This window comes from Hemibagrus wyckioides, linkage group LG16, assembly GCF_019097595.1.
Source record: "Hemibagrus wyckioides isolate EC202008001 linkage group LG16, SWU_Hwy_1.0, whole genome shotgun sequence".
Lineage (NCBI taxonomy): Eukaryota > Metazoa > Chordata > Actinopteri > Siluriformes > Bagridae > Hemibagrus > Hemibagrus wyckioides.
This window is the reverse complement of record NC_080725.1, coordinates 135,988-160,002: the sequence shown is the minus strand read 5'-3', so window position 1 is coordinate 160,002 and position 24,015 is coordinate 135,988. Positions and strand designations below refer to the sequence as shown.

The 24,015-nt window shown below is 39.4% G+C and overlaps 1 protein-coding gene across 2 annotated transcripts in view; it reads right to left on the bottom strand.

Annotated features, from left to right (window-relative positions):
• Window positions 1-24,015, bottom strand: part of ror2 (receptor tyrosine kinase-like orphan receptor 2) — a 66,426-nt gene that overhangs the window by 17,514 nt on the left and 24,897 nt on the right. For both annotated transcript variants that reach the window (XM_058412110.1, XM_058412111.1), the window contains exon 2: window positions 5,486-5,566. In XM_058412110.1, the coding sequence (XP_058268093.1) occupies window positions 5,486-5,566 (81 nt within the window). The remainder of the gene's footprint in view (window positions 1-5,485; window positions 5,567-24,015) is intronic.

The following is a 24,015-nucleotide window of genomic DNA, read 5'->3' as shown; positions in this document are numbered from 1 at the left end:
GATCATGTGAGGAGCCAGACGAAGCTCAAATAAACACTGAGAGACGGGAGCACAGGACCTCCATCTTATCACCTAGACATTAGGACCCACTCTGCCAATCAGCGTGTTCTCACCAGCCCCCTGTCCTTCCCAAACCTAGCCGAGGTTATGTCTCTGTGGCCCAGTGCTGGCCTTACCCACAAGGCCAAGCACAAGGCTGACAAGAAGAACAGCCATATATGGAACTTTACCCTACTTACAATCACACATGTGACAAAAGACAATAAACAGAAGCTCAAACACAGCAAAAGCTAAGATCCTTTAAATGGGAAGTCCTACAAAAGCTACAGAAACCACTAGGCTTGACAAAAAGAGGAGTGTTGACAAGACGTGCCTCAGGGTAATCCAGAGGATGATATTCATCCCATGAGAAAGGAGGTAGAAAAAGAAAAACAGACAAGAGGTGTGGGGTAGACATTTCAGTAATACATCCTGTCCAAAACAGCACACAGAGAAAGCACAAGAGAGACAGAAAAAGAAAGTGCAAGTGACACATTGTGCAACATTGGGCAGGTTCTTACAGGTTCTTAGCAATCTCTCATCAGTGTGGGTGCAAATGATTTGCAAACTGCCTGTACTGGGCACGCTCATTTAGAGCTCTGATGCGCCTGAGTGATGGACAGTACTGATAAGACGTTAAATGTGGGACCGATACAGCAAGCTATAGTGGTTTATGTGGGAAAACTACAGTCATGTTCTTGTCCAGTTGAATCCAGGAACTTGGATTATGGGAGATACATCACTCAAAGGGCAAGGACAGGGCAGCAAACACAGCGAAGGGGGACGCATCGTACTTGGCAACTTAGCCAGACTGCTTATTCCCCTTTGCCAAGACACAATTTGGTTTTGAATTGGATAAAGTAAATGAAAAACTTGTGCAGTTAGTAAGCAGGCAAACGCAAGGGCAGATCAGAGTCTAATTCCAAATGTGGAATAATTTGCTTTGTTTTTTCCCCTCCCACAGGCAACAGGTCTGTTGGACGATGCCCATCTGCTGATTGGAACAAGCATAAATAAACAACATCTTTCTAAAGGGTGAGTGGGGACAAGCCACTTCTATTTGAATGAGTTTAACATTTTGCTTTGTATCATCCGTACATGGGGAAATTTAGCTGACAGTGATGCTGATTTAATGTTGAATTCTGATTAACAGAATCCACACCTGTTGCTGGACACGCATATTTCAATTAAGCTCTGACCAGTTCACAGCCACAGAAATGAGAGCACATGCTGTCTGTTTTCCCCTGCAGACTGCCTGGAACAGGACATGGGCAGGCTCTGACATGCTGCATACAGCTGGAGGATGGCATGATATGTACCCTTAAATGGTGGCATAGCACTGATCTGCTCTTTGGCAGGAAGGAAGAACTTTTGCTGGAGGAACTGCTAGACTGCTTCAAATGGGTGATGTAGTGCTTTCTAGAAGTTGATGTACACTAGTATGGTAAGAACAGACATAACCCCTTCTGTCATACAAGGCAACATTGTCATCCCTCTAAACTGTTCAGCACACAACACACTTAATAATAACAACTTCCTTATTCTAAGAAGAGGATCTATAACTCCTCTTGTAATGGACATCTAAGAGCAAAAAACATGGTTCTTATTCTAGAATATTTTCCTTCCTCCTTCAGCCTAATCCTGAATTCACACCAGATAGGTTGTGTAAACACCAGGCAATGAGAAAGAGCAACTGGTTTGCTTCAGTTTTATTGCACTTTCTTACATTTACATTCAGCTTATCAGTTAATTTTTCATGAATATATGTATTTGTGTTAACAGACATTACATTCTGAATATGTTCAGCCTTAGCAGAGTTTAACACAAAATCATACACAATTCAGCTCCAAATTTTTCAAAATTATTGCACATTTTCTGCAGATTTGGGCTACAATGACATCATGTGACTTCAACACAATACACATTCAGCCAAAGCCCTTTTTAATTCAAGTGCATCAAACATGAGCACAGCTATCAAAGCAAGTAATTACACAGGTCTTCACTGGTAGTAGCTTAAAAGAAGACTCCAGTGCTTGCAATTTGACCAATTCAAGTAGTTTTCTATAAAACAACAACAACAAAAAACCCTCTGCAAGCTGCATCAATTTTTTTTTTCAAACAAGCTGCAGAAAATTCAACCACAATAACAATAAAACTCAAAATTCTGGAGGGACTGCTTAAACAACAAATGGAAAAAAAGTGTAGCACAACACACGGGCTCCAATCTGAAGCACCCTCTGATGCTGTCAAAAATAAACACTTCAGAAATTTATCACTTTCAAAATTGTATGGTCGAGTATTTACCAAATGCACCTTTCTCTCAAAACAGCTTCCCTTAGATTGTCCTTTTAATAAGCATTAAAATAATAAACTGGATTATCTTTTTCTACTAGACGAAATTTATTTATTTTATTGTTCGTTGTAAATGCACATTCTGTACAAATGTCAATAGAAAAATATCAAATAAGCTTAAACATGAAATACTAAAAAGCTTAAATATTCATTTAAATCTGCTAATTGTATTTTTGGTGAGAGAAAGCATGAATAAACCGAATTGGCAAAAACAACCTCTCGAGTGGTGAAAGATTTGGCATACTTCTTCAAGGATTTTTAAGAAACCACGCTAACCGTGATACTGCAAAGTTGTGTTGTACATGGACAGTGCATTCGCCAATGGCAGCACTTACTTTTATGACCCATCTGAAGAATTCCACCGCAGACAGATTTAACTATACTTTCACCTCGGTTGCTCCAATGCAAATTACAGTCAACTGAATCAGCACAGGAATGCGCACAGATCATGCAGCCAGGCCACCAGCTACACGAGAGGGTGCTTAAAATGGGTGTACAGCAGGGGCTCGAGGCAGATTCAGACCTGACGCAATGGAAACTCTGCTAACGGCGCCCATCACCACAAAAGAGCACTCACCCATGATGTCACCACAATGTTTAATTAATGTTTCCTAGCCCACTGAAACACAGCCTGTCTATTTTACCATTTTGCTGTCCCCTTTTTCTATTTTCCCCCTCATCCTCTGAAAAGTCCCCATTTGTTTCTTCCTCATTGAGACCTATTCAGCTACTCGGTCAGAGGAGCTGGCACACTGGTCAGCACAAGTTTGCTTGCTTTGTGGCTGGCCATGACTGAGGTGTTAAACAATGTAGACGCTGTTGACAAGCCACTATAGCCCTCCCTGACCCAACCACCATACCAGCTACAGGCCACTTGACACTGACTTCTTACTCAAAGCAAGACCAGTTCACCTAAGGTGCATTGGTGGAACATCATAAAAGCAATCACAAGGAAGGCAAATGTTCTCTCTTTCACCCCTGACAATTAGAGCACTAGCTAACTGTGAGTGTCTGTGGCCTTGTGTATGCGGAAGAGGGCTAACAATGCTTTCCTATAAGTGTGTTACACTGCCCTGTGATGCAGCATGAGCAGCGGTTCCAATAGATGGAATAGTTAGGTGTCTCACACAGCCACTTTAAAACCACTAACGAGAATCTCGGACAGATGGACGGTCCGACGAACTGAAAATATAGCACTTCCTCCACTCAGTGGCAGAGGCTTTTAAAACAACAACAACCACGACCACAAATACTGTACTAAGCTTGAGGCATTGAACCAAAATATGTTTCTGGCTTGTAATTTAGGTGCAGTTCATAGTTAATACTGGTCAAAAGTTGAATTCTCTAGATGAAGTCTCATCTTTGGCACAGAGATGTCAGAAAGGAGCTCAGTGACTCTGAATTTCAAAAGGAATAAATCAGAACGACAAGACTCCTTCCTCTTTCAGGTAATGCCATCTCTTCCTTCAAGCCAACACATACTCAGCTGTGTAAATGGCCATCCAGAGAGTGTGATGAAAATGAACAGCATGGCCAAAACAGTCAATGAGATACACTTAACAAGTCCAAAGTCCCACGCAATATGAAGTGATGACAGATGAGCACTTGCTCAGGATAGCAACAGACTAGGTTATTATTCTTACATGGTTTCGTTTGTAAATCAGTTGGATTTGAAACACTACACTGCTTTCACTCCTGACCTCACTCCTTAGTGTGTGACTTTTTCCTTTCCCTCTCACGTTGACTATAGTGTGTAAAAATGCAAATAAAGTGAAATTTAAACACACTCCAGAGTATCAACTTTGCCTTGAAGGATTCAAAATTAACAACTCCAAACAAAACCCAGATCTCAAACAGCCCTTAGCAAAAGGTCAAACCTCATGTTAATAGCTTTACATTTTACTTCACACTGCCATCTGTTATAAAAGCATGCTTTTGAAACACGTTCCTCATCACTTTGTCTTGTGCTCATTTTCAAAACCCGTTGCTGATTATGTTAATTTCCAGACCCTTCACATCATGGCCAACACAAATATAGTAATTCTCCACGGTGCAACGTTCCCTTTTCTTCAGCTGCTCTTAAACGGGCCTGGCAGGACCAAGTGGTGCATTTTCCTTTCTACATGATTTATGTGGGTCGAAGGCTTGAGTAAAGGCGTGTGGCCCTGCACGACCACATAAAGACATATATCAAGATCCAAATCTTCATGAGGAGCCTTCGTAAGCGGTCTGACATACATGTGATGAACCAGAGCATTGTAAACGCTCCTAAAGTCATTATTTCCTTGCAGAATGATGTCTGAGGGGTGGTTCGTTGTCACCGCTTTTAAGGAGGAGCAGACGTCCTGTTTTGCCTCCAGGTCAGAGATAGTGGCATGAACAGAAATAAGTCAAGAAAGGAAGGGTGGAAAAGTGACCTATCTGACCTTATGCTTAATTAAAGGATAATGACTTCTGTAACTCGCAATCATGAAGAACTAGAGTCGAGCGTGTCATGGGCCTAAACTTTAAATGAGAGGATTAGCATTGTATGAGAATCAGGGACTGCAACTGTCAAAGTGCACTTGAGAGAGAGAGAGAGAGAGAGAGAGAGAGAGAGATCAGGAAGTACAGAGGAAAAAAATAGCATCTGAAAAGGTAACAGATTAAGCCAAGAATTTTTCAAGAGATTTTCATCTGCAATAGCAAAACCAGGCATATTAACAACACGATTCTTCTACAGGCAGTTAGTTAGTTTTTCTTGCTTGACCATGAACTGTAACCTGATTGGTTGGGTAATTTAAAAAAAAAAAAGATTTTTTTTTAAAGTTCCCAAATGATTACTTTATATAAAAAAAAAAAAAAAAAAACGTGTGCTAGCAGCTGAGGAAACAAGACCTTAGTGAAAGCAGACTAAAACTAAAGATGGACCAAGACTGAGAAAAGGCTGGAGGCCGAGGTACTGACCAAGAACAGCAATCCTTAAATAAACCATTAACAGATAAAAGAAAAATCGCCACACAATCAGCCTGTTGATGGAGCAATAATTTAAAAGGAGCCTATTTTTTTTTTAAATACATGTAGGCTGCATGTAGGAGGTCAGAGTTGAGTGTACCTTCAGATGTTGGCAAGCCTCCGCTCTGGGCTTCGGCCAGTGGCTCGATCTCTCCAGACTCTGACAGGTTCACGCTGGCTGCTGCAGAAATCACAGAGAGAGAAAGAGTTAGTGGATTCTCACTGACATGATCTTGGATAAAAGCTGGACTTCGTGTTTTCAAATTATTTGTAAGTGTTGAAAGATTTAATGATTAAAAATCTCTTTATGTTTGTCTAAACTGAAACTAATGCTCCATGTTTTGGCAAGCAGGTTTGATATGATGGAAATAAAATTCCTGCTTTTTCACCTCAATTCTCCCTTTTTAACAGCAGACAGACATGCACAACAAGAGTCACTCAGCAAGAAATAACACAAGCTATCCGTTAAGAGCACTTAAGACAAATCCCAGTACAGGATGCGCCAACATTATTTCTGCATGCTGTTGAAATAAATTTAAGTATTAGCCACTCTATAAAGATTCAATGACCAGAGAGGCAAATCATAGAAAATGTTTAGCTGCAGGAGAAAATCAACTCGGATCCAAGAGGCGTGGACCTCACAGAAACACAAATTTCACACTGAAACCTGAAGATGCATTACGTGGGTATGTGGGTAGATGTTTAGCAATAAAATACCCAATCACTGTGATGCTGATGAGAGTAAACGTTGCCAAAAGCTGGGATTTAGTAACAGTTGAGTTCATCCCTGCGACTTTACCTATAGGAATGCTCAATTAATCACAAAACATAGCATGGGAGATTAGTGCAGCTCTGATGTAATGCAAAACACATGCAAATCGAAAACAGAAACGAGAGATAAAAGCACTGATGCCTCTGACACACCGAAGAGGAATGAGGCTTTCTGTCCAAAAACAACAAGCACCTGAAAAAGACTACGCAGTGTGAAGGGCTACATCTAACACATGAATAGTAGCTCATATGAGGTTTCGGGAGATTCTCATCCTTAAATAATCACAGGCTAATTACAATCTTGTTTAACTGAAGAATGGCTTCCTTCTGGAAATAAATAATACGTAAGGACCATTATATTTGTACAAGGCAGGGAGTTATTTTGTGCCGAGGGGTTAAAAGTCCTAATAACATGTTATTTCTGAAAACACTCACACTAAAACACATCCCTCTGACCTTTCTTTTTCTCTCTCATCTGATAGAGCGAGACATCAAAACGGGCTAACGCTCAGAAGGTCAAGATTTATGCAACTGTTATTCTTCGTTTTGCTAATCTTTATGACTGCCTCGTATATAATCGCTTTAGGAGTGTGTGAGTAGGAAACCACATTTGGCATGCAGTAAGCAGCTGGTCCATGCTGGAATCGCCCACATAATTACACAGCACTCTATTAGCATGGAGTGTGCAAGAATACACTGCCGACTGCTCTGACTATTAGCATCAATGAACAAAGGGTAATGAAGTCTAATCAGGAGTGTCTCGTCTAGTCCTGCACTCACTGGTTGTACAACATGAGGGAGAATAAAGATTTAAGAACATCTGCTGGGTTTACTAGAGTTCGGAACAATTATTTTGTCAAGAAAGGGAATTTTAAGGTATCTGTAGTATATGTTCCTGGATTAAATGTTTTATTGAACCTGTTGTGGTGAATCGACCATTAGCTTTCAAAATGATTATTATAGCTATGTGACTGGAGCAAGTAGCACATTAATTTATTACACAAATTCAGTGCACATTTTACAGACATTAAAATCAGCCCAAGCAGAAACTTATTTAAAAACCTTTATTATTATTATAACTGCACATTCCATCTGCCTTCAAAATGCCATAAAAACCCACACAGAATACACAAATAATAAAAGGTAATAAACTGAAGCTGTCCTTGTTGCTGGGTAAGTGTGCTTTTGAAGTGATCTTTTGAAGCTTTAATATATATCTTGGAAATTATAACTTGGAAATGTGGACATCGTGCACCTTTAGAAAGATTTAAGGTAGATAATTGAGCCGTCATTTCCGTTTTGAGTAAAGATTTAAAAGCTACAATTGGCAAAAACACACATAGTGTATGTACAATAGGTGTATGCTTGAGGGCATCATGACAGGCTCATGGAAAACAAACCCAAAACAGTTTAGTACCAGTTTTTCTGAAAATGAATAAGTTCATCACTGCCCCTAGAATGTTTCTTTTCCTTCAAGCACAGCTGAATGATATGCTGAAAACCAAGGCGGATTTTATGAGACCATTACGATGACTGACAAAACAAGACCTCTTGCAGCTCGTGATTAGCTGAGCAGATCTCGCTAATAAAATCAGACTACAAGCAGTTTGGAATGTTATTGCTGGATGAAGAACTCAGCCTACCAGGCTGGATGAGCCGAACCATTACAAATGTTCGAGTCCACGGGGATGTACAGAGGGAGGATGCGACTTATCCATGTGTTGTGAGGTAGGAGGATAAGTAACAACTTCACACAAATCCAAAGAAAGCTGAAAATAAGCAGTTCCCACAATGTTTAGGTCATACCACTGGGAACTGTCCTGGGAAAGACTGTTGGTTTTCATGGTCTTTAGTTAAAAACAAGGAATAAGAAATGACATTTATCCATCTCAAAAATTAAACATAAATGAGATAAAACAACACTTATTTCGCCACATCTGGAATGTGAACAAGTTTCCAACCTCTGAACACGTAGTACAGATTTTGCAGCTCCCTCAAGGGAAAAACAAGGAGAGAATGTGCAGGCCATGCTGCTATGCCGTGTCCTGAGGGAATGAACTAAGATGAATGAGTAACTCTGTTATTTGGCTGGGAACCAAAGCGATTTAAACTCACACGGGTTGACAAATGAAGACAGAGCCGTTAATTGTTTGAGTGCTAACATCAGCTCAATAGCTCGCTGTCAGCTTGTTCAAAATCAGCTCTTCCATCACATGGCTTTGAGCTAACAAATGTTTGAAAGTGTGAACAACTGCTTTCCCAAACGTGGCTCTTACAGTAGAGCATTATAAACCTGCAGTAGTATGGAATGTATCAACAGCCACCGGAAATTGTAACATCACACCAAATATCTTATATAATACTTCAAATATCTCATACAAATATTTCACATAATATGAAAATGAATTTTTTTTGTCTAAAGATCATTTTGAGATTTTGTTGTTAAATATTTGTGCTATATAAAACTTCAAATCTTATGCTAGACTCTAAAGTTGTCTGTAAGTTAAGGGAGTTTGGTAAATTTTGACAAAGACTTTGCCAAAAACCTCTTCGCATTTTCAGTCAAATTTTTTTCCTAAAAGAACAAGCCACATATTCTTGTAGTAAAGCGCTAGTATCCATGTGATACTTACTTGCCACTAATGGCCTAAAGCAAAACTCTGAAATATCTTTTTAAAACCTTGCACATTGCCTGTTTCTTGTACCAGATGTCTGCTGCATAGAACAATTTCTATATTTAAAAAAATGCAGGGAGTAATTGCATTCTGCTTAAAGTAATAACTGTGGATGCATCAATAGATGTTTAGTTTGTTAAGTGTACAGAGAAACAACACATTTTAGAGAAAGCTCCTAAAGTTGCAGGAAATCAACTCAGATTTATTTAAAATGGCTGATGTAATACCATCGAGATTTATTTCATAGAGTTCCAAGAATGTTGATAAGCTCTTTTTCCCTTACATTTTCTCACAAATTGCTCCCATAACAACCATTAGCAATGAAAACCTAGCGGTCATAAGTGTTACCGTCTTGTTTTCCCTAATGAACAGCTGAAATAGTAAATAAAAATAAAATAAATAGCCTTTATTTGTCACATATACATTACAGCACAGTGAAATTCTTTTCTTCGCATATCCCAGCCTTGGGGGTTGGGGTCAGAGCGCAGGGTCAGCCATGATGCACCGCCCCTGGAGCAGAGAGGGTTAAGGGCCTTGCTCAAGGGCCCCGCAGTGGCAACTTGGCGGTGCTGGGGCTTGAGCCCCCGATCTTCCAGTCAACAACCCAGAGCCTTAACCACTTGAGCCACCAGCGCCTCTCAATATATGCCAGATAAATATACAGTATATGCCATATATATGCTTTATAATTCTGAAGCTTCTGGCCGGCGAAGTGTACAAAAGGAATCGAGGCTTTCCGCATCTGAGGTTAAGACTATACAGAAATCTACATGGTCTTATACATTACTTGAAAATGTCATGTTCAACTTTTCTTGCACTAAATCATTCTTACTGCCCAATAAATTAAATATCCTTACAAGCAGAATTCCTGTAATCAACCCAAATGCATTTAATCAACAATAACAGAAAAAGGTAAAGTTTCACCATTTACCTCCACCTCTATAAAAGCAGAGCTGAGTTTGGGGTGCCTATAATCGCAGAAAGGAGGGTGGACAAAAAAAACAAAAGGGCCAGTGTGGAAGCCTCGGTCAAGAGGCTGATCTGATTATTTTGGCTCAACATGCCTGTGAGTGCTCGAGGCCCTGAATCGTCGCCTTTCACGGCCCATTCTCCTTTTTCAGTGTACACTGTGCCTGGCAACCGTTGACCGGCAGGCCGCTCTCGAGCGCTCATAAAGAGGTGACGGCAAACAGCACAGAGACCGAACAGCCCCTGTCCCCTTTCTCGAGCTCCCCATTGGGAATGGCCAGGCTCAGGATTGAGGAAAGAGGAGGCAAGGGTGCACTCTTGGCCAGGTTGAAAATGCAGGAGCTTGTTAACACTCTTTTTTGCCCTCCAGTGGGCCGTTCTGTCATGAGATGGGTGCCAGAGTTGTAAAATAAAATGAGGGAAATGTGAAAAAGTGTCAGTCACTTTAGGGTAGCTGGCTGCTTTCTGGAAAAAACCCCCACTAAAAACACAAAGATAACAATAAGTCGTGCAGAGCAGTGGTAGCAAATTTCCCAAACTATCATTTTATTCTGTCTTCTATAGACTGATTAGCTCTGAGATCTGGTGTAATTTGCCATAAACTATTCTCTTTGCCAAACACCAAAGACATACACAACATGCACTGGTATACATAACCTGGAATCAGGCAGAAATCACGTGACTCACACTTGGAGGACAGAAGGAACCCTCCAAGGTGTAGTATGTCTGTAGATGTTCTTAGCCCAGAGTGACATTTATGAGAAACAGCTCTTCTGAGGTGCCTGATATCCGCTGGCCCACATATCCGACGACCTGGAAGAGGAACGGTGGGAAGTACCTGAACACCAGAGTCCATTTCCTTTCAGGTTTATAATTCAGGCCAAAAAGAAATAAGACCCTGGTCAATGAGTCTCTCATGACCCCTTCATCGGAATCGACTCCTGTACTTTCAGGTCTCGAAGGCCAGTCTTGAGGTTTTACTGCATGTTAGGGAGGATGCGGAGTTTAGATGGCTGTGAGCCAACTGCACAGTAGTACATCAGTAGTATGTTAGTGGTGCATTACAATAATCGCCACTCCATTCCAAGCCATTTTTCTTTTACTACTATACACTGCAGAAAAAGAAAAAAATATTGAACGACCACATCCTCTATGGCCTTCTGGAGCCTTGCATTAAACCAGCCTACTAATTGGAAATGGCCTTTCACCAAGAATGCAATGTCATGCTAAACTCCTGACCCCTCACTATATTTCCTAAGGTTTGAATTACACACTTAATTTACCACTATATAAGAACCTTGTAATGACTGAGGTGATGTAATTTCATGCCAACTTTTAAAGTGTGTTATTCTTGTGACACTCAGTTGACATAATACCACTGTCCATCCCCAAGAGACAGACGCAGTGAGGCACAAGTGCATAGTTGTAGTTTCTGGCTGGAGGAATAAATGGCATCGTCACAAAACCTCTATTGTTCAACCAAGAGGGTACCCAATGAGGTTCCTACACGTTTTCATCACCACGTAATAATTATGGTATATCCATCTCCGAAAGGAAAAGCCAAATTCTTACCCTGGGCTGCAAACATTTGCTAATTGTATAATGTGATACAGTGAAACATGTCACCTTGCAAAAGTAGACACTTAGCAATAGCATGTTCTCCTACTAAGCATTCTTTATTACTCAGTAAAACTTACAGGTGCTGGAATTACAGGAAACATCAATGTACAGCAATTTTCCACCACATCAAGGAGCACATCATAAATCCACACAAACCAAACTGCAGTGGGAAACCAAACTCTAGATAAAGTTTAGCACTCTTTGACGAGGGATGAGGCCAGATCATAAGAAAGCATTCAGCAGAACATGATCTACTGCAAAAATTGTAGTAAGCCCAGGAAAAGAATCAGGAAAACAGGAAAAAAGATCTGTAGGCTGCTTTTCCAAGATGGCTAATCATGTCAACTGTGAAAAGCATAAAGATGGGAGTCAAATTAGCTGAATTAGCTATGTTTCTCTAAGAAAGAGAATGGGATTATTAATTTTAAGTAAACACTTAAAAATAAGATTACAATTTTTTGGGACCATTAAATTTTAACCTGATCTCTTCCTAGTCATGTTAAACCAGAACTTTGCAAAGTTAGCTGGCAAGCTACCAAACTAGTCATCAGTATCTGCAAAGTATAGTTATATACACAACAGCATGGACAGAATGTGTGTGTTATTTTTGATGTGCACCTTGCTACTGCTAGACTGATGTCTACCCAAAGAACCTTCAGCAAAGCCTTGCCTAAATGACTCTGTTCTGTAGCATACTTTTTGTAAAGATTTGGCCAGGTCTTTGAAAATAGTCCACAGAATGGACAGTGACAGAAAATAATTATTTGTGTTTTAGACATTATGAGTTTATAGGTTTTGGTGTGATGTGATTGAGTTCTGAGATGCTTTTGAGATGCTAGCAACAGCCTTCAGGTTAAGAACCTTAAACCAGGACCCTGAGGAAAACCCTTTATGTTAAGATAACTACGTAATTATATAAGGTTTTCACAATTCTAGCAGGAATTTTTTCACCGCTACTGGAATGGCTAACTTGTTAAAGGCGAGGAGCAAAGCTGATGTCATTTTAACAGTGACGTCTTCACTGCACATGTAAGCAGAAAACCCTGAAAGAGAAGCAGCTGAACTCTTGTCACTGAAGGAGGTCCGGAAGTGTACAACATGTAACACTGTGGCCAACTGGCTAAAAATACAGCAAGAAAGACACACACACACACACACACACACACACACACAAGAGAAGGAATGAAGAACTTAAGGAAGGTCTGATTCTACTAAAGCTGTGTGCTTTTTTTTAACCAGAATGTAATTACATGGCAGCACTCTAGCTCTGCTCCTCAGATCCTTTGCACAAATGATGGGATAATAACAGCTCTTCGAGCTCTCTCCACAGACATAAACTGCACTCCATACAACTCGCCAAGCTCTGTGTTTATCGACAGGAATTCTGGTAGTCATAACAAGGCCGCTAAATATAAAAGTGAACAAAATGGAGGCTGCACTGCAATATCAGGTACATGTGTGCTGCCAGCCCCCTATACCTTATACTGTAATTAGGCTGGCTGCATGCTGTGCCAGCAGAGCTATAGATTCAACCGCATGCTGCTCAGACTCATGGCATAAATCATATCACATATCACTTGCTGAGCACCAAGAAAAACAGAGGCCAGTAATTCCTACCCAAAAGAATGAATGGGGTTTCATGGCTCTGAACATTTTAAGTCAAAGTACTGAATGTAAGTCAACTGCAGTACACACACACACACACACACACACTTCCTCAGTAAATAAGAGGAAAATCTGTTAGACATGAGCCAACTCACACCTTCCACTGCTGAAGATTAATAAGAACCACTCAAGCAATTTTTACTAATTGGCTTATTAGGTTTCTGACTATACATCAGCCAGATTTTTTTCCAACATGTGTCACACCAAGCAATTAAACTGGGTTCAAGGATTTATTAGTATCCATCAAAAAAGCATCCAAGCACCAATGCCAGTCACATAAAGTCATTGCTGTGCAGCCTGCAACAACATATACTGATGCAACAAAAGTGACTCCAGTGAAAAAAGTGCACCATCAGCAAGTGAATGCTGATTTTGTCCATGCATCACCCCTGCATCACCCCTGCATCAAACCTAAGTGGAAAAAGACCAGTTGATATTTGTCTAATTTTAACAGTCCAGTGACAGAATGACAGGAGTACAACCTGATGTGCTCTTCTACTCTTGTCCCTCATCCAGTTCAAGGTTCAAAGTGTTTGAAAAGTGTTTCTTTTCTATTCACCAAGGTTGTAAAGAGTGTCTGAGTTACCATAGGCTTCTCGTCAGTTCAAACCAGTCTAACCATTCTCCTCTGATGTCCCTCTTTAAAGCATTTCATCCCACAAAACTGCTACTCACTGGATGTGTTTTGTTATCTACAATGGGTAAACTCAGAAGACTGCTGTGCATGAAAATCCTATAAGATTTCTGTATCAGAAGTATCTGAACTACTCAAACCAGCCCATTGTACACCAACAAATATACTGTCAAAGTCACTGATGAGAAAAATAACTGAATCTTTTGACCTGAATATGCATGCTTTTATGCACTATGCTGTAGCCACATGAATGGCTAATTGGATAACTTCCATGAATTAGTAGACATACAGGTTTTCCAGTGAGTGTATATTTGGTTTGGGACAAAAAGTGTGGGGGGGGGGACCTCATTAGTCCCTGGACATATGTGTCCAAAGGATCAAAACTCTGTTGGTTTTATTTAATTTTTATTGTTGTTCTTTTTAAATTCCTGACCAGGGCTATATTTTAGATCTTAAAACACACAGGGCATGTTTCTGAATTTCTGATTTTCAAGAAATGTGCGGTCAATCAAGTCTTTTGTGTAAGCTGTTAAACAATTGTGTGATTTGATTTAAGTTAAAAGGTGCCATCTAATTTCCTGAAATATAATCTAAATTTTAAAACACAGAACATAACAAATTACCAAGTAAAGGAGCAATATAAACTGCTTTCCATGCAATGCTATGCAAATGAGAATAAAGTTACATGGCTTAATAGTATTTCAAAAGGAAGAGGGCCTGAGTAAATTTCTCTATTTGGTTTGGAGCAACACAGCAGCCAGGCTCTGATACACAGTTTAGGCTTACATCTCAGCAAACAGAGCTCACGGAACATCCCTGCCTGCTCTTAATGAGCTAATACACAAGACAACAGGAACCATTTCATTGTACACTACTTACACCTTCATAAATCCCTAAAATGGCAGTTTATGTTGCATATGGAATAGCCATTTTTGTAAAAGAATGCCAGTATTTAAAAGGTTGAGCAGAACTTGGCTCATTAATGATGGTCTTTGCTAGTATGTTTTGCAGATGCAGCCATTTTATGACATAAAGCTTAATGTTGTGTATTATAGCCTGATAGACAATGTAACTACAAAGATACAGTCTTCAGAAAGTCCACATTTTTTCTAATGATAAGCGCAGGTGGTTAGTTGGATAGCAATGCTTATTTTCAAAATGCCAGCATAAACAGTTTTACAGCCATTTGCTCAGATTATGGTCATTATCATTAATCAAACATTGATGATTTATGTTTGAGTCCCACAGCTTGTCAGAAAACATGTTCAAGCATTTTGACTTATGATGGGGGTGATGAGTTTAAAATTCATCACCAAAAACAAACATTTTCCCAACTATTCATGCGATATGTATTTGCAATTAATCAAAATTTCAGTTCCAGAGCTTCAAAGAGTGAGGAACTTGGAGTACATGCCAGAGATTACAGTTATGGCATGTCTGGGTTATCTGCGAGGCAGAACAGCACAAGATCAAAGACTCTATTCTAACAAACTCTATTCCGTTTAAAAGCTTTTAAAATGAACATGAGGTATTTCATAAATGGATTAAAAATCCTCTCCTCCAAGAAGCAACATTAAGGCACATATGAACAATCACCAAAATGAACTGGTGACCAAAGTTCCCACCTAAAAAGAATTTCATTTCAACAAAAATGAATTCAGTCAGTATGTGAAAGATTACTGTGGTTAGGGGTCTGTGGATGATGCTGAAATTCTGGAATGTATTTGTTGCATATGTAACTGTTTATCCATAGAATTATGCACACATTATGCAACTGTACACATTATGCAACTGTAAAATGTTTATCCATAGAATTATGCACACATGTATAATAGGATCCCATAGGAATGATACTATGGACTAAATGGTTCTGGGCTTCCAACGGACTCTTCTTCTGCCCATATAAGGTCATGGTGGAAGAATGTACAAAAAAACTATCCTTATCCTCCAGGCCAAGATCTATTACACAGACAAGTAGCTTAGACCTCCGACCACCAATGTTGATCTGTAAACTCACATACGTTATATGGCCAAAAGTATGTGTACAACTGACAGTCACACCCATACGGACATCTTCCTCAAACAGTTGCCACAAAGTTGGAAGCACACGATTGTATAGATGGTCTTTGTATGCTTTAGCCTTACAATTTCCTTCCACCCAAGAGGTCTAGCTCAATTTTCCAGCATGGCCATGCCCATGTGTGCAAAGTTGGGTAAAAGAAAACAGTTAGCCAAGGATGCAGAGAAGAACTCAAGTGGCCTTTAAGCCCTGAACTCAACCCCACTGAATACACCTGAACACAAACTGCACCCCAGTACCTTCTCATCCAAGAAGAGTAGAATTTAGAATATTATATTAGCAAAAAGGGGAAAAATATGAAATGGGAAGTTATGGAAAACCATGTATGGGTGTGATGGGCAGGTATAATGATTATTCTTTGCTTGAGTAGCAATAACATTTAAAAACAAGTACACATATGGAATTACAAAAGAAGTACAAGAAAACTGAAATTTGTCAATTTTAATCTAAACTGTAAAACTAAACTTCAGGTCTCATTTGAAGCATGACATTGCTACAAATATGGCACTATGAGAGCAAAAAGAAAATCCCCCTGAAACGAAATGAAATGTAATAAGCTTTAACATCAACTCCTCCATACATTTAACTATACAAGCAGGAGATTTCAGCTTTTTCATTCTGTTGCACAGGAATGTACAACTCACCGTCAAGGCCACCAGTTCACGGTTGAGGCATTATGGCTAACCATTTTATGCAGTTTTGGCCCGATGTGAAGCAAAAGTTGAAGTGAGAGGCCAAAGTAACACACACGCAAGTTATTCTTGGCTTTTGACTTTGACTGTTTGACGAGGCCTACTGGAGATTGAATGGGTCATTAGAGATGGACAATGCTGTTATTTTTTGGTAGCAGTTTATGATGTGTGATGTCTCATGTGCATTTTTCTTAACTGAACTTTTCACTAGTGCATGTGGATGACTGTTAAAAATTTTTTAAAAAAGGGTTAATCCTTTAGATGTAAGAGTTAAAAGTGCTAGGTTTACACAGTGCAATTCTTTTCCCTAAAGAGCCAGAAACAAGAGACTCACTCCTTCGTCTCCTTTTCCCCACTTTGCAAATGTTGGATAAATAAACATGATGTTAAGAGACCTCAGGAAGTTGCTCAAAATGGAAAACTGTGTCTGTGTGCATGGCAGATTAATGCCCTCAGTAACTGCACCTATTCTACACAACTCCATTAATCTTCTCTTACACTGTCATTTCAGTTACATAAAAAATACTTGACTAAATAACTTAGACTGCAAGTAGCAAATTGCATATTTTATCAGAGTTACTGTTATATGTAACAACTGAAGTCATAAACTACATTAACTAATTATAGCACAGAATAACTTGGGAGGTTGTTTAAAACAAAATCAATAATGGTCTATGGGTTGTTTTTGGAGATTTATCATGGTGTCAAAGATGTAAAACAAGAAAAATTACTTAATTACATATGACTTTTCAATGACCTCAGCAGGCAGAACGGACTCTTGGAATAAAAAGAAGTCCAGAAACACTGCTCCACACTTAGAAATGAGTTTATACAGTACGGTTGATGATAGACAAAACAAACATTCTTCAGTATATTATGAATGAATCAACTTACTAAAACTCTCAGGCTACCTGCAGTCATTCAAGAAAAGTCTGCAATCTACATTACTCCATCTGGACCCTCCATCCAACATTCATACAGCATTATGGGACACTCGTAGTTAAATACCATGATGATGGAGAAACCAACAAGAGTGTAAGTTTCTTTGCCAACTGAGCTCAATTTGAGAAGGGTGTGATTGTTCACAATTTTTTTCTATCCTCCTCTGATGTTCTCCCCACCCTTCACCCAATCATTTGTACCCACATCACCCGTGAATTCTTTTCACAGTTCGACCACTCGTAGTACAATACTCCAACATTCTATGCAGAGCAGGCGGGTTCAGTTTTCCTTACACAGTAACACAAAGCTTTACTTGGAGATACTGATCTCAATGAGGTACAAAGGTTCTCTGTAATTTATGGTTAGCATTTTATCATGAGCCATGACTATTTTATTTTCCATCCATTTTTTAGACCTTGGCAGATCTTAGAAACCCAATGGCCATTTCCTTTTTCAGCCGAGACAAACTACAGGACATGGAGAAGCACTTACATCATTCATCATCCAAGGCTTTTGCTTCCTTTACATATCTTCTAAGCATCTACTTTAAGTATTTTATGATATGCTGTGAACCAAAACAGAATTTAATAGTATGTATATTGTGTATATTGTTATGAAGACAATAGCTATAAATGGTGTTGAAAGTCACTGTCATAGTACTGTTAGACCTTTGAATCTTCCCTTAAACACCCTAACCATGCTTTAATTCATGGTGTTAAATGTTAACTTCTACACATCAAATCACTTTTTGCTTTTTTCTCCAAAGCAGTTATCAAAGCTTCCTCTTTTAGAAAGTTAGCTTGTTGAGCACGGGCATTGAAAACAGAAAGCCCAGAAACAATGTCTTATTTTAAGCACACTACCAGCTGGTCTTGGAAGGTACAGACTGTGGCTCCTCCCGTATTTAATTCTCCCACTGGAAAGTTGACAAAGTACACATTAACCAAACACTGAGCTCCAGCATATCTCTGTGGTTCACATTATTCCCACTGGCAGAGGCTGAACCTAAACCTCCCACCAGAGAGAACCACTATGGTGCTCCGTAGCTGGGTGACTGATGTGATGTTTTGAGGAAGGCAGTCAGGCATAGGTTTGTGGATGAAAAGGGGCAGGGACAGCTGGCTGGCAGAGCAGTTCATCTATGAGAATTTACAGACTGCTCTGTGTTGTTAATTTTTTTTTTTCCCCAGCGAGCAAGTTTATTTTACAAACTGTGCTGTTACAAACAGTGAAGAGACAAACTTTGTTTACATGAGAGGAACTCTGCCAGGTCGTACACATCTGTGTGCCATCCTTACAGTCATACGCACTCTCTGAAAACAATCTGACAGAAATAAAGGGGTGCTACAGATCTGTGTAAATATATGATGCCGGTTGCCTTGTAGGGACTGAAGAGAGATTGGTATTTGGCTTGTACAAAGAAGACTGACACCGGCTTATAACTGCAAATCTTACTCCTTGCAGCAGTAAAGTTGTAGAGCTGGTTTTTGCTCATTCGGAATAGGACAGAAAGCTGGTTTTCAACACTTAAAATGAAAAACTCAAACCCATACCCATGCTGTGCAGATGTTACAGTCCTCACAACACAACCTGCACACATGCTGAACACACCGTGTTCAAAACTTACTTGGTTTACTCTGAAACCAAGAAAGAAATTAAGCAGATACGGACCTGTATTCACGACTAGAAAGATGTATAAAAAAAAGATTTTATACAAATACAAAACAACTATTTTTCAGGAATTTGTACAAATAAATCAGGCAATTTGCTTACCCATCATAGACAACTTCAACGACTGGGGGAACAAGGAGGGAGGCCTGAAAACTAAACAAAGAGGACGAGCTTGGGGCCAGTAGTGTGTAGCTTTGCATGGTTCACCTCATGACTCTGGAGGTAAATGAAGGGCCTGTGTGTTTCATGCATTAGACAGGGGTGTATAGACAAATGGTAAGGCATTTCAGATGGTCTGTTGATTGTGTATTGTAAATGTTTGTCCGTTTCCTCCATGCCTTGTCTTTCATGTGAATTCCACCAGCTGCAAATATGGTTATAGGTCAAAATACCAAAAGGCACTGAAAGGGTATCAGAATAATTTACTCTGAAATCATCCACAGTACGTCGCTATTCTATATGATTTTATCAGTCATTGAAAAGCAGTTATTAAACAAACTGCCAGTCCATTGCCCAATTGATTTCAAATGAAAGAGCCTTGATGATGAGGGTTTGAGTCTTTCCTAGTGTAACCTTGAATCAATAACTTACAAAAATACTTAGTTAATAGACTGCACACTAAATGCAATTTTCTTTTTCAAGAACATGTAAACAACAAAGGATTCACTGACATCAGCTGTTCAGTCTCTTTCAGTCTTAAAGGACCAAAAGCTTTCTTCAGTGTATGTGCAAATTGTCTTCAATGCTCTGGGCAAAACTAGGCTTTTAGGGCCCTGGAATGACCAGGCTTTCTGTGTAATCATCATCATCCTCACTTCACGAGCATTTCACACAGTTATTTTATATCACACTGTGATTACACAGATTCCTAGATGCTTTGTTTATCAGAGCAGGAAGTTATGGAAGTTGATTTTATGGAAGTTTTATGGAAGTTGAGTTAGTATGTACTATTTTTTCATCTGAGTGGATCAGATGTAAACAGAAATAACACTGATAACAGTACTAACAACAAACCTTTACATCCAAGTAATATGTTTTATTACAATGTCAATGAGTATGCACTTAAATATAATGTTATAGAGATTACATACACAGCTGATAAATTTAGAATGTTCTAGAAGGTGCTGTACTGGGTGTCCGAGTGTCCGAGAGGAAGCGGGGCATATCGGGCAGTCAGGAAGTAATTAGACACCATTTTTTGTTCTTTCATCTTTCTACTCCAGAGCTTTGAATTTAAAATGAAATACTAATTCAGAGATTAGTGTTCTTGCTCTGTTTATTACATTTTTCCTCAGTGAAGAATGATATTTTTGCCTCTTTATCCCCCACAAAATTTATGTTGATTCCTGGCTCCAGGAAATCCTGCTTTACAGATACCAAAAGTTCTATGAGATGAAAACATTCAATTTGCAAGACATTTAACTGAACAGCATATAGACACAATTATCTTGAGTCTTAAAATTAAGGAAAGTGGGCTTATTAGGCTTTGTGACATTTAATATTCACTTTTTTCTGCCCTATATTTTAAAACTAATATTAGGTCATGTATTGGAATTGCTTTTCTCCAACTTTGTGTCTCTGGTCAAATTTATTTTCTCTTGGTCCAAAAGACACCAAACCCCATTGCATGCTTTACAATTCCCTTTTCACTGCTCTACATTAGAAAAACCCTAATAAACTCCAACTACTTCTAACTTCTCTGTTCGGCTCACATTACATTTGTAACTACTGCCAAGCACTGCATGGTCTCGTCCTTTTTATGTGTATGAGCTCTGACACTTTTACACCCCATCTAACACACTAAGCCTACTTCTCTACTGAAAGATGTAGTATAGCACTGTATGTTTACAAATCCTGAACAATTTGTGCTGTTGTTTATGGCCTGTTTTCTGTATCGCAGTGCATGATGGTATCCTTGAAAATAGAAGTTCTCTGGGGATTGTGTGACTGTGATACCATTTACAATGCAACACTAGGGTTAAATGAAAAATGCTTTGTGGTATCCTGTTGTGGGTCTACAGTACTGGTGGTCCTTTTTAAAACCACACTGTCCCTGTTGAAGCCAGAGAACCCAGTGCCACAGCTTCTAATATTTGGAATTCTATCCCACATAATCTATTAGATAGTATATGCTATTGGCAAATTTAAATGAGGTCGTCTTTACGCTTTTTTAAACCAAAATAGGCAAAGATATTCTGTCTTTATGCCAAGGACAAATCTGAAAAAAATCTTTAAAAACCCCATTATGACTGGGACTTCCGACAGCTAACTACATAAAGCCTCCCAATCTTCAGAATTCAGACTATATAACATTTAAATGAGGCTTCCAGGAGTTCATTTGTTTTGATGTAAAGACAATGTCTCTACCTGAGAGGTAAATAACATGATTTATTTAACCAAAATTTACATCATGCTTAGATATATATACCTTCAGCGAAGGTAAGTGTGGGTCAAAGTTTGGATCTCCATTTTCTTGACAGGAAATGGTTCTTTTATGGTGTCCTTTTTGCCTTCAGGATTTGGCAGGTACTTGTGGAAATTACAAAAATACCCTTATATTTTGTAATGCGGTTCCTTTTAATTCTTTACCAGTGCACTTCTCTCCAAGTTCCCCAGTGCGAGCTTCCTAAGGGGAAGGGAGGGCCGCACCAGACACATGGTACACACTCCACCGTGAAGTGGTTTAAAAAATGTCAAAGATGTGAGTCAAAACAACAGCTTATTTATGTTCTTAAAGAAAGTCTCAGATGTGAGCAAAGTAGTACTTATGTATTGTTTGATCATTCTTTCTAATGGTTACAAGTTATTTCCAAACAACCAATTTAATGCTGGTCAGTACAGAGGCCAGTAAAGTCCTTGGAGGCATTGGTGTTTAAAAAGCTCTTGGTCTGTGGTGCCAGAAACCTTTCAGAGTCAAATGCTGAAATTGAAGAAAAACATTATTTTTTGGGACCTCAATCAAACACAAAACATATTCAGTATTTAACCATTTCACCTTCATCTAAGGATTTCACTGAATGATTGGTGTAGAATAAAACTTCTACCCATCAGTTCAGCAAGTGCCAGTCCTGTTTGTTTCAGTGCCACATGGGGTGGTGCACCTCTAACAGTGCAAGCTCTGCAAATGTTCAAATAACTGTTAAGATGTTATAAACCAAAATCAACATGAACAAAACCATCTGTAAACAGACCTCAAGCACCACATGTCCAAGCACACTGGAGCATAGCAAAAACAAGATCTCTCTGACCACAGTGAAGTGAAAACTCCATCATTTACAGTAACTCTAGAAGATACCAGGACATTACAGAGGATATGAGAAAAACAAAAGGAGTGCTTTTGGGTACTGGCTGTAAGATTCTACTATTAAGGTTTTATTCTAAGTTAACCATAACCTTGTTCTCACCCACGGGTGGAAATACAGAGGAATCTCAGTAGAACTTCAAGAAGAAGAAAGCAGCAAGGAAAAGCCTGTTGTTAGCCTGACGATCCCAAAATGTCTTACTATGATCGCTGAGGGGATGGTGTTCAACCAATTTAAAACAATATAAAGTCCACATGTTTCTTGCCAAACTGAAAATGCAATAGAAAGATAATGCTATTAGCATGAGTTGAGTGAGGGGGATTTAATGTTATTGTTTTACTAAACATGTGTTCTGACTCTACCTTTAGTATAACGATTCACTTGGTATAATGCTTTATACTGGTCAGAGTTTCAATGGATCTAGAAGCTGACCTGAAGAGAGTCCAGAAGGATTCACACACTCATTCACACCTAGGGACAACATATATTCACCAGTCTATGTACTGGTATGAGTTTGGGAGGTGGGAGGAAACCAGAGGTCCCAGATAAAACCCCACTTTTCACAGAGAGACCATGTAAATCTCCACACAGACAGAAACCCAAGCTCACTTGTAGAGCTGTGAGGCAGCAATGTTCCCTCTGAACCACACCACAACACCATTCTGAAAACTGTTAGAAAGTATGTAGGTGACATGTAGGATTGTTGTTAAGATATGACTGGAATCTGTAGACAGGCCAAATCTTAGCTCACACAAACCAAAGCCCAATGGGATCATATCAGGCTGAAGATGAAGGATGCCTCATGAGTAATTAAAAGCTTTCAGGGGGGGGGGGGGTTTGGTCTTTTTATTTTTATTTCGGACTGATGTTTCTTGCACATGATATGAACACAATTTCTGGCAGATGCTTTTATCATAGCACAAGGCAGACATAGCAACAAGGCAGAATCCAATCCAAGCATGTCATAGTTGATTTAGGGTCTCACTCAAGATCCCAATTTTGAACTCAAAACCAGTGAGAAACTTCACCGCTCAGCCCCCATTTGAGAAAACAAAGGCTAACTGTGCAGACTTCTCCATGACTAGTTGCAGACCAACAAGTGTTTTTCTACTTTTAACAACTTCTGCACTAAGCCCCACCCCCTTCCCTCCATCAATGATGCACATGTGCTATACTACAAACCCAGCTCACTGATGGGAAACATATCAGTGAGGGCAACATCAAACAGGATCCAAAGGCCTTAGAGGAGAAAGAACTGATCAAAGTCTCTGTGCTTAGGGCTTCTGTGTGTGGGACTGTCTGTTCGAGTTTAAATGAAGCCGAGGCCAGGCCAAAGTGAGTGGACTCAAGCAAACTAAACCAAACCAGAAATGTGTGGCTAGGAAGAAGCCAGAAGGGTCAATCATGGGTAAAAACAGAGCAGCAAGCCAGCATGTTTAACATTCTGAAACCTTAGGTTGCCAAAATAAAGCTTAGAATTCTCACACTGATGCTGAGGCTGAGAGCTTGAGTATGCGATTTTGGAATATTCAGAGCATTAGTATGAAGTGTATGTGTAATTAGCGCTTTATTGAAGTTTCTGATTCCATCACAGTTATTCCTACAGCTA